The following is an 11,890-nucleotide window of genomic DNA, read 5'->3' on the forward strand; positions in this document are numbered from 1 at the left end:
TCTATACAAATGGGAATGGACTGAAAGGAAAGCACTTGCTAGACTCTTACTGCTGTTGCCAGAAATCTGAACCAGCACTGTCACTGAATCTGAGACTCCTTCTAAAGATGGAAAGGTTTGGGTTAAAGCCAGTGACAAGTACAAAGAAGGAAAAATAGTAGCTGAAGGTAAAAGAATAAATGGCTTATGCAACAAAGGACATTCCATATTACATTGTTTCCTCAAGGGGCTCAAAAGAAGAGAAGAATACTATCTCATCATAATAATACCAGATATCCAAGAGGGTGACACTGTATGTTTGCCCAGACCACCCCCACTTTTGGATTTTGACAAGGTTGAATGGAAGCTTGCAAAGCTAAGTGGTATTATTACTCTAGGAGACATTCTGGTCATATGCTATAATGAACAGGATCAACTGTTGATGACTAAATAAATCTTTAATAATGTGCCAGTACATTTTGCTTCTTAAATTTCAGGTTATATCTACTATAAAGGGTATCAGTTAGGAAGATACTTCCAGGAATTACTCTGCTGAACCATCAAACCATACAACTCCTGGCAGACTGATCAATGTGTAAAACTATAAACTTTGATCACCAAATACTTAGAAAGGTTCTGGGCTATTATGGTCAGAATATAGCAGCTGCATGTCTATGATGCCAAAGTGCGCTGTGTATGAATACTTAATACCCTTGTTTTTGTGCGTATAAAGTTAGTAAATAAAAGCTAGTTTCTGATAGGAATAAGGTAGAAGGCATTATATGGTGGGTTTAAATCCCCATGGGAAATGGCCCCACTTTGAGACAAGGAAGGCTAGGGGAGGCCTTCATGGCATACTGAGAATAAATAAAAGCTAGGCGTGACTACCCATATAACCTCAGCATGTGGGACCCAACATTTTAGGAAACAAAACATGTATTCTTTTTTAAAAAAAAGATTTATTTATTTATTTATAAAAGAGGGGGGAGAGAGAGCACATGCCAGCACGTGGGGGCAGGGGGGTGGGGCAGAGGGAGAAGAAGAGAGAAACTCAAGCAGACTCTGCACTGAGCATGGATATACCAATGTATGTTAACACCACTCTCTCAGTAACTGATAGAACACACAGAAATATCTGTAAAGAAAGAGAAATCTTGAACAACACTATCAACTAACTTAACACAATTGACATTTCTATAGAACACTCAATAACAATAGGAAACACATACTTTCCAAGCACACAGGGAAGATTTACCAAGAGACTATATTCTGGGCCATAAAACAAATCTCAATAAATTTAAAAGGATTCAAATCGTATGAAGCATAGTCTCTGAATTAAATTAGGAATCAATAAAAAAGAATCTAGAAAATACCATAAACTTGGAAATTAAATAACATACTTCTAAATAACCCTAGATCAAAGGAAAAATCAAAACAGAAATGAGAGTGTTTTGCCCGAAATGAAAATGAAAACACAACATACCAAAATTTGTGGGGTACAGCTAAATCAGTATTTCTAAGGAAATTTATATCATGAAATTCTTGTATTATATAAGAAGTACCTAATATCAAAGTGTGGCCACCAGACCAGCAACACCAGCATTACCTGGGAACTTAGAAACTCAAGTCCTCAGACCCTACTCCAGACCTACCAAATCAGAAATTAGTGGTGAGGTCCCAGTGACTCTGATGCACATTCAACTTTTGAGAAACACTGTTGTATACTATTTGAGTGTCGTTTTTATGGTGTTAGGGTTTCTTTCTTCAATAAGGAATCTACACAGTTTAAACTGCTCTGAAATTCATGTCATTAAAAACAATCTTTTTTGAATAGTCTGTTAATTTTGTATCATTTAGAAAATTTCCCAGGCCCTGAGTTGCACAAGTGATTAACCCTACAAATAATGCTTCACTTGGTAAAAAGGTCCAAATTTCAGAAGCCATAGTTACAATTTTTCTTGAAATCTGAAGGGGGTTAAAGGAAAAACACTCATGGGGAATACAATCCCACAGAATAATTGCTATTGCTTATAGCCGGAATTCCCTCCATGTGGAAACCAAGAGTAGTCAAATCCCAATCATGTTCAGTGATGAAAAGAAACAAGACACATTATTTTTTTAAAGATTTTATTTATTGAGAGAGAGAAAGCCAGAGACAGAGCATGAGCGGAGGGGGAGGGGGAGAGGGTGGGCAGAGGGAGAGGGAGAAGCAGGCTCCCCATTGAGCAAGGAGCCCATTGTGGGGCTCAATCCCAGGACCCTGGGATCATGACCTGAGCCGAAGAAAGACGCTTAACCGACTAAGCCACCCAGCTGCCCCGAAACAAGACACATTAAATCTAAATGGCTGATAATATAAAAATAATTTACTAGCAACATGGTTTTATACCTGCACTTGAATATGAACTTGTCTGATGTTCTAGATAGTTACTTCCCGGTATTAAAACCCTAACATAAGTACCAACTCAGAAGCACTGACTGACTCCTGTAGTGGTAGACATCACCTTTCCAACTAATTCAATACATCAATCTAAGCCAAATCTGGTCTCTTATCTAAAGTTTCTGCTCACATTTTTCCTAGGACACTGAGTTAAAGATTTGGGCTTTACTGGGCTTCAGTTACAGCTTCTGCTAATCAAGAATAAACAAATTCCAAATTGTAACAAAATACTTAACTGATGGGTAATAAATGATAATTCCAATAAGAACATGAAAGCAACATTTGCCATGGAAGAATTGTAATATGGGTAATCTATCAATTAATCTCAGTTTTCATAATTATGACAGTTTTCAAAAATAAAGGGAGATAGGTTGGAGCTAAGATGGCGGCATACTAGAAGGACCCAAGGCTCATCTCGTCCCTCAAACAGAACTATATAACTAACAAATCACTCTAAATGCCCCAAAAATTAACCTGAAGACTGACAGAACAAATTCCACACCTAAAGGGAGAGAAGAAACCACATCGAAGAAGATAGGAAGTGCAGAGATGTGGTTGAGGGAAGAAACAGATCAAGGGTACAGGTTAGGAGCTGTGGTTGTGGAGAGAGATGAAAGAGAGAGGAACACACAGGGGAATGCACAAGGAGAACATTTCCCCAAAGCCACTGACTGGGAAAACAAGAAGGGCTGATTTTCATGAGTTCTTGCAACCAGATAGGCTTAAAGACTAGCGATTTGAAGGTCAGCAGGCAGGGCTGGGATAGAACCCTAAAGGCACTGCCTACACCTGGAGAGAAGGTAAACTAAAAAAAACCGAGGGCCAGATGGCATGGAAATAATGATCTGAAGAACTCTTGGGGCACATCGGGGGAGATTATTTGGCTCTTCTTGGAGTGAGTCCCTGAGAGGCAGAGTTCCAGGGAGATGATTCTCTTAGTGACAAAAGAGTTGCCCAGAGCCATTCCCATCCCTAGGCCCTCAGCATAAACACAGAGCCACCTGCATAAAGCAACACTGGTAGCCTAACTTGCTTACACCAGGTCCCAAATCCCTGTGCTCTGGCAGTACTGCCCTTCTTGGTGAAGCCTGCCTCAGTCCCAGGGTGGTGGGCCCCTTCCCCAGAAGACCAGCATAGAACCCTGCAACACCACATCTCCTGACCAGAGAGGTCTTCAGTTCTAGTGGAAGTAGTATCAGGTTTCATTTAACAAGCATACCAGAGTAAACCTAGTTAAAACTCACCACATATTGGCCAAGGACCAAACACTGTCCACTGCAGGCAAGGAGAACCTCTGCAGACGACTGACCTGAAGGATAGAGCAGCCAAAACAAAGAGCAGAGTATATGCAGCACACATCAGAGATACTCCCTGAAGCACCAGTCCCTGGACACTATATGACCTCTTTTTCATAAAGCCATTCCTCTCAAGAACAGGAAACGTAACTGGCTTTCTTAACACACAGAAGTTAGAGACATGGACAAAACGCCAAGAAGGAGGAATTCATTCCAAATGAAAGAACAAGATAAGGTCACAGCCAGAGATCTAAGCAGAACAGATATAAGTAACATGCCTGTTGGAAAATTTTGAACAATAAGGGTATTTGCTGGGCTTGAGAAAAGAACGGGCCTAACCTTACACCTAAAGGAACTACGAAAAGAACAAAAAACGAAGCCTAAAGCCAGCAGAAGGAGGGAAATAATAGATTAAATGGAAAGAAATGATATAGACACACAGACCAATGGAACAGAGTAGAGACTCCAGAAATGGACCCTCAAATCTATGGTCAACTAATCTTTGACAAATCAGGAAAAAAATATCCAATGGAAAAAAGACAGTCTCTTCAATACGTGGTGCTGGGAAAATTGGACAGCTACATATAGAAGAATAAAACTGGACCATTCCCTTACACCATACACAAAGATAAACTAAAAATGGATGAAAGACCTCAATGTGAGACAGGAATCCATCAAAATCCTAGAGGAGAACATAGGCTGTAACCTCTTCGACATCGGCCACAGTAACTTCTTTCAAGACATGTCTCCAAAGGCAAGTGAAACAAAAGCAAAAATGAACTTTTGGGACTTCATCAAGATAAAAAGCTTCTGCACAGCAAAGAAAACAGTCAACAAAACAAAGAGGCAACCCACGGAATGGGAGAAGGTATTTGCAAATGACATTACAGATAAAGGGCTGATATCCAAGACCGATAAAGAACTTCTCAAACTCAACACTCAAAAAACTAATAACCCAGTCAAAAAACGGGCAGAAGACATGAACAGACACTTCTCCAAAAAAGACATACAAATGGCTAACAGACACATGAAAAAAATGCTCAACACCACTAGCCATCAGGGAAATACAAATCAAAACCACAATGAGATACTACCTTACACCAGTTAGAATGGCAAAAATTAACAAGACAGGAAACAAGTGTTGGCGAGAATGTGGAGAAAGGGGAACCCTCTTACACTGTTGGTGGGAATGCAAGCTGGTACAGCCACTTTGGAAAACAGTATGGAGGTTCCTCAAGAAGTTAAAAATAGAGCTACCCTATGACCCAGCAATTGAACTACTGGCTATTTACCCCAAAGATACAGACATAGTGAAAAGAAGGGGCACGTGAACCTCAATGTTCACAGCAGCAATGTCGACAATAGCCAAAATGTGGAAGGAGCCGAGATGCCCTTCAACAGCTGAATGGATAAAGAAGATGTGGTACATATACACAGTGGAATATTATTCAGCATTCAGAAACGATTAATACCCACCATTTGCATCGACATGGATGGGACTGGAGGAGATTATGTTAAGTGAAGTAAGTCAAGCAGAGAAAGACAATTATGGTATGGTTTCACTCATATGTGGAACATAAGCAATAGCACGGAGGACCATAGGGGAAGGGAGGGAAATCGAAAGGGGGAGAAATCAAAGAGGGAGATGAACCATGAGACACTATAGACCCTGAGAAACAATCTGGGGGTTTCAGAGGGGAGGAGAACGGGGGGAGGGGGTAATAGGGTGATGGGTATTGAGGAGGGCACATGCTGTGATGAGCACTGGGTGTTAATACTTAACTGATGAATCATTGAACACTACATCAAAGACTATGTACTATACAGTGGCTAACTGAACATAATTAAATAAATAAATAATAAAATAAATAAATAGCAAGAGAAAAAAATTTTAAAAAATGATATAGAAACTAAAAAACAATAGAACGGATCAATGCAACCAGGACCTGTTTCTTAAAAAATAATAATAATAATAAAACTGACAAACCCCTAGCAGACTTAGCAAAAAGAAAAGTGAAAGGACCCAAACTAATAAAATCACAAATAAGAGAGGAGATATCACAGAAGTACAAACAATTCTAACAGAATGTTATGAAAAAATATATGGCAAAAAAATTGGACAACCTGGACAAAATAAATTCCTAGAAACATAGAAACAACCAAAACTGAAACAGGAAGAAACAGAAAACTTGAAAAGACGGATAACAAGCAAAGAAATTGAGTCAGCAATCAAAAAATTCCCAACAACCAAGAGTCCAGGGCCAGACGGCTTCCCAGGAGAAATCTACTAAACATTTAAAGAAAAGTTAATATGTATTCTACAATTTCAAAAAATAGAATTGGAAGGAAAACTTCCAAATTCGTTCTATGAGGCCAGCATTACCCCAATACCAAAACCAGATAAAGACTCCACTAAAAAAGAGAATTACAGGCCAATGTCCCCAGTGAACATGGATGCAAATATTCTCCATAAAATACTAGGAAATCGAGGAGCACCTGGATGGCTCAGTCGTTTAAGCGGTTGCCTTCAGCTCAGGTCATGATCTCGGGGTCCTGCACTTAAGCTCCATGTAGGGCTCCCTGCTCAGCGGGGAGTCTGCTTCTCCCTCTTCCTCTGCCCCTCCCTCCTGCTTGTGCACACACACTCTCTCTCTCAAATAAATAAATAAAATCTTTTAGGAAACAAACACTAGGAAATCAAACCCAACTGCACATTAAAAGAGTCATTCACCACAATCAAGTGGAGTTTATTCCTGGGTTGCAAGGTTGGTTCAATATTCCCAAATCAATCAAGATGACATACCATACTAATAAAAGAAAGGATAAGAATCATATGATCCTCTCAGTACATGCAGAAAAATCACTTGACAAAGTACAGTGTCCATTTTTGATAAAAATCCTCAACAAAGTAGGGACTGAGGGAACATAACTCAACATCATAAAGACCATATACAAAGAAACCCAGAGCTAATATCATCCTCAATGGGGAAAAACTGAGAGCTTTTCCTCTTTGGTCAGGAACAAGACAAGGATGTCCACTCTCACCACTTTTATTTAACATAGTGCTGGAAGTTCTAGCCTCAGCAAACAGACAAGAAAAGGAAATAAAAGGCATCCAAATCAGCAAAGAAGAAGTCAAACTTGCACTATTTGCAGATGACATGATACTCTATGTAGAAAATCCAAAAGATTCCACAAAAAATTTGCTAGAATTAATACATGAATTCAGTCAAGTCTCAGGATCCAAAATCAACATATAGAAATCTGTTGCATTTCTTTTTTTTTTTTAAGATTTTATTTATTTATTTGTCAGAGAGAGAGAGAAAAAGAGAGCAGCACATGCAGGGAAAGCGGGGCAGGCAGAGCGGGCAGAGCAGGCAGGGGGAGAAGCAGGCTCGCCTCTGAGAAAGAAGCCCGATTCAGGACTCGATCCCAGGATCCTGGGATCATGACCTGAACTTAAGGCAGATGCTTAACCAACTGAGCCACCCAGGCATCCCTAAATCTGTTGCATTTCTATACACAAATAATGAAGCAGCAGAAAGAGAAATCAAGGAATCCCCATTTACAACTGCAGAAAAAAGCATAAGATACCTGGGAGTAAACCTAACCAAAGAGGTAAAATCTGTATCAAGTATAAAACACTGATGAAAGAAATCAAAGATGCCACAAAGAAATGGAAAGACATTCCATGCTCATGGAACAGAACAAATACTGTTGAAATGTCTATACTACCCAAAGCAATCTACACATTTAATGCAATCCCTATCAAAATAACACCAGCATTTTTTACAGAGCTAGAACAAACAATCCTGAAATTTGTATGGAACCAGAAAAGAGCCCAAACAGCCAAAGCAACCTTGAAAAAGAAAAGCAAAGCTGGCAGCACCACAATTCCAGACTTCAAGCTGTATTACAAAGCTGTAATTATCAAGACAGTACAGTACTGGCACAAAAACAGACACATAGATCAATGGAACAGAACAGAAAACCCAGAAATGTACCCACAACTATAGGGCAACTAATCTTCAATAAAGCAGGAAAAGAATATCCAATGGAAAAAAGATAGTCTTAGTAGTTATGTCTCCCGAGGCAAGGAAAACAAAAGCAAAAATAAACTATTGGGACTTTATAAAAATAAAAAGCTTTTCTGCACAGAGAAGGAAACAATCAACAAAACTAAACAGCAACATTACGAATGGGAGAAGATATTTGCAAGTGACATATCTGATAAAGGGTTAATATCCAAAATGTATAAAGAACTTATCAATCTCAACTCCCAAAAAACAAATAATCCAGTCAAGAAATGGGCAGAAGATATGAATAGACATTTTTCCGAAGAAGAACTGCAGATGGCCAACAGACCCATGAAAAGATGCTCAACATCACTGATCATCAGGAAAATACCAATCAAAACTACAATATCACTTCACACCTGTCAGGATGGCTAAAATCAGCAACACAGGAAACAACAGGTGTTGGAGAGGATGTGGAGGAAGGGAAATCCTACTGCACTGGTGGTGAGAATGCAGACTGGTGCCAACACTCTGGAAAACAGTATGGAGGTTCCTCAAAAAGTTAAAACTAGAACTACCCTATGACCCAGCAACTGCACTCCTAGGTATTTACCCAAAGGATACAAAAATACAGATTTGAAGGGATACCTTGATGTTTATAGCATCATTATCAACAATAACCAAATTATGGAAAGTGCCCCAATGCCCATGGACTGATGAATGGATAAAGAAGTTGTGGATATATATATATATATATATATATAATGGAATTAGTCATAAAAATAATGAAATCTTGCCATTTGAAATGATGTGGATGGAGCTAGAGAGTATTATGCTAAGCGAAATAAGTCAGTCAGAGAAAGACAAATACCATATGATTTCACTCATATGTGGAATTTAAGAAACAAAACAAATGATCATAAGGGAAAACAAAGCGAGGCAAACCAGGAAACAGACTCTTATTTTTAGGAAACAGACTCTTAGAGAACAAACCGATGGTTACCAGAGGGGACATGGGGTGGGGGGATGGGTTAAATAGGCAATGGGGATTAAGGAGGGCACTTGTGATGAGCACTGGGTGTTGAATCCCAAAATTCTACAACTGAAACTAATAACACACTGTATATTAAGTAACATACAGTGAATTTAAATAAAAACTAAAAAAAATTTTAAAATAAAGGGAAAATACAGTAAAGTCTTTCTAGGATTCCTAGGCTCTATAGGGAAAATGCATTCCATTGTACACCAGCTTTTCCTTCCTCTCCCCTAATCTTTGCTGACTTTCATCAGCTTTGGTTCTAAGATACTGCCTGCTGCTTTTTCTGGATTTTTTGGACCAGAGGCCCACAGCAGCTGCCTATGGGGCTGTGAGAGTATAATTATTCAAGCCATCAGCCAGAACCACTGTTAAAATATTTAATATCAATGCAAAATGAGATCAGGGTTTCACAAGCAAGTTTCAGAACACAAACATTGATTTCTATAGCAGTTTATCTTCCTTTCAGGGGTCTAAATAGGAACACACATAAATCTTAAGGATTTAAAAAATATCATGGTATTTTTAACTTTAATACATCTATAGGTGACAAGTACATGAAAGAACTCATTTCCAAATTGAATGGAATATCCAAATTTAAAATGTAGCAATTTAATGTACTCATGGGCCATGAAACTCAGCAAGAAACCGTTCTTTCTGTTCTTTCCCCCATACCTCAGAAAAAACACAGATTCCTCTCTAGGGCATCGATGGCATTAACAGTACTCAGCCTTGTCAGCATCCACATATCCCTGGTTCAATCTAACTACGTAAATTATTGTTACAGTTCCGTTGTTGGAAATGCTCACCAGCTTCTTCACTGCAGTATACTTGGCAAGGCACCTACCAACAATGCACAGGATGGGAAGTGAGCCATGAAGAACATAATGGCTTGACTAAAGAGCTAGCCATATATCCTGGGTCTGCTAACTGAGTGAGGATATTAATGGAAATGTAAAATTTCAGGACACATTCTTTTTTCACCCTCCCCAAGTTACTGGCATGTACAGTACTAGAAAGTAAAGAGTAGAAGAAGGTGCCAACAACCATATATACGAACTCTCCCTAGAACTAAAAGCAAACTAAACAAAATGTAAACTACAGTGGGCCAAAGACCAGACTCCCATTTGGGCTTTATTTGTGGCTGCAAACAACATCCAAACTGAGAGGTTCAAAAATCAGCAAACAGTTTTGGGGTGCCTTGGGTGGCTCAGTCGGTCAAGCATCTGACTCTTGATCTCAGCGCAGGTCTTGATCTCAGGGTCGTGAGTTCAAGCCCTGCACTAGGCTCCATGCTGGGTGTGGAGCCTAAAAAGATATTAGGTAGCAGTTTCAGTGCGCCAAGGGATCATCGACTTGCAGAAGATTATTAAAATATTTTCTAAGAGTTGTGTGTGCTTCCCTGTTGAATTTGGTGCCGACAGTTAAGAAATAATCAAATAAACTAAATAAATCTCAAATATTTCCTTTTTACTATACCCACTTTGAAGTTACAAAACGTAATTTCCTCTGCCATTCCTCAAGTGAATTAGTAAAACAAGTAGAAACTCAGAACATTAACTGTAATAGTACACAAGATCATTAATTTTCCTTTGGTAACTCAGTCTGTCCCAAAGTATTTCTGTCCAAAATGTGTAGGTGCGACAGGATGAACTTCAGTAGTTAAAATTGTGATCTCTGGAAACTCCTGAATGATTGATTTGGCACCTTCAAAAAATAAAAGGAGAATTGCTGTCATGGCATGACTTTTTGGTAATGTTAGCTGGAATTCAGAAATTTTATAGTCATTGGGTATAATACAGACAGAAGACAGAAAGCAATGACCTTTAAATACCTAGTCAGACTGGATTACTCTCCGAGTTTATATGTCTGATATCTGAAAAGCTTTGACAATCATCACACTATGCCTTTACTCATTCACTAATAAATTCTTAGAATCAAATTGTTATATATCCAAGACTTTAAAAATACATTCAGTTACAGCAACTTCCTCCCTGAAGAGTCTTTGTTTTGTTTCATTTCAAAGGCAGCTGGAACAGAGAGACTACAGTCCCTTCCAGAAATAGGATCATATATAAGATGATGGCTTCTCAACTGGAACACTGTGAAACAAGTGTAAAAACTCCTTTGGATGTCAGAGTGAGCTAGCTTTTAGAAGTTAGGACTCTAGCTTTGGGGGTTGCAGGGAAAGGGATGAGCTAGGACCCTCGCCAAACTAAAAAACCATAGCAATGCTGCCACAAAAGAAGATTTGTTCATCTACAATGTCAAAGAATAGTACACCATTCTAATGTATACTCTTAGAACTAATAGTTAACTTTTCTACTTCCAAAGGCAGGAAACCCAATAATTATTTGGTTATCTCAATGTTTATAGTGCCACCTCTGCTATATATAAACAGATGACCAAGCAAATTACCTTTGTCACTATCAACATTTGAACTGCAGGCGAATTTTTATTATGAAACAATGAAATAAACAACGGCCTAGGAAAGCAGCCCTTCCAACTGGATACACCGTAGCCCCTTCAAGGTTGGCTGAGACTGGGAACCTTTGGAAATGAGGAAACACCCTAACCAGAAGCCACATATTTCTCTTTCTTTTCAATTAGGAAACAAATACAAATTCATTGTCAAACATTTGGGAAATACAAAAAAAAAGCTTAAAAAAATAAAATGAATTGCTTAGAGTCCCAGCATCCTATGATAGCCACCATTAATATAGTATGTATTTTAAAATGAAAATTGAAATAGTATTGTGCATCTGTCTAATCTCTCATACTAAGGAAAGACTTTATTAGGTTCTATGTTAAATCCAAGTCTGATTTTGGTAGTCATAATAGTCATAATTTGCATTAGTCGCCTCTAAAGTTGGTGATAACATTTTACTTTATTTTAATGCTGTTATTTTTTAACATGCTTTTTTATGTTTACATGTAGATTTTTCGATGTTATTAAATATTTTTCAAAAACATGATTTAACAGTTACATAATATTACATCCTTTGAATGTATATTTATTCAACCATTTCTTTGTTGTAAGTCATTTATATACTTTCAAATCTTTTCTTACACTACAAATAACTCTGCAGTGAATACCCTAAGGGCTAAATTTCTACATGCATGT

General features: G+C 38.4%; 1 protein-coding gene across 4 annotated transcripts in view; it reads right to left on the minus strand.

Annotated features, from left to right (window-relative positions):
• Positions 1-11,890, minus strand: part of UPRT (uracil phosphoribosyltransferase homolog) — a 54,753-nt gene that overhangs the window by 17,286 nt on the left and 25,577 nt on the right. For 3 of the 4 annotated variants that reach the window (XM_028101519.1, XM_028101517.1, XM_028101518.1), the window contains one exon: positions 9,133-10,473. The exons of the other annotated variant lie outside the window; for it this stretch is intronic. In XM_028101519.1, coding sequence (XP_027957320.1) covers positions 10,367-10,473 — 107 coding nt within the window. In that variant the 3' untranslated portion in view covers positions 9,133-10,366. Of the gene's footprint in view, positions 1-9,132; positions 10,474-11,890 lie in introns of those variants that run through there. 4 annotated transcript variants of the gene reach the window in all.

Source organism: Eumetopias jubatus, unplaced genomic scaffold, assembly GCF_037043125.1.
Source record: "Eumetopias jubatus isolate StellerSeaLion01/CBP00866 unplaced genomic scaffold, mEumJub1_p1.0 scaffold_11, whole genome shotgun sequence".
NCBI classification, from domain to species: domain Eukaryota; kingdom Metazoa; phylum Chordata; class Mammalia; order Carnivora; family Otariidae; genus Eumetopias; species Eumetopias jubatus.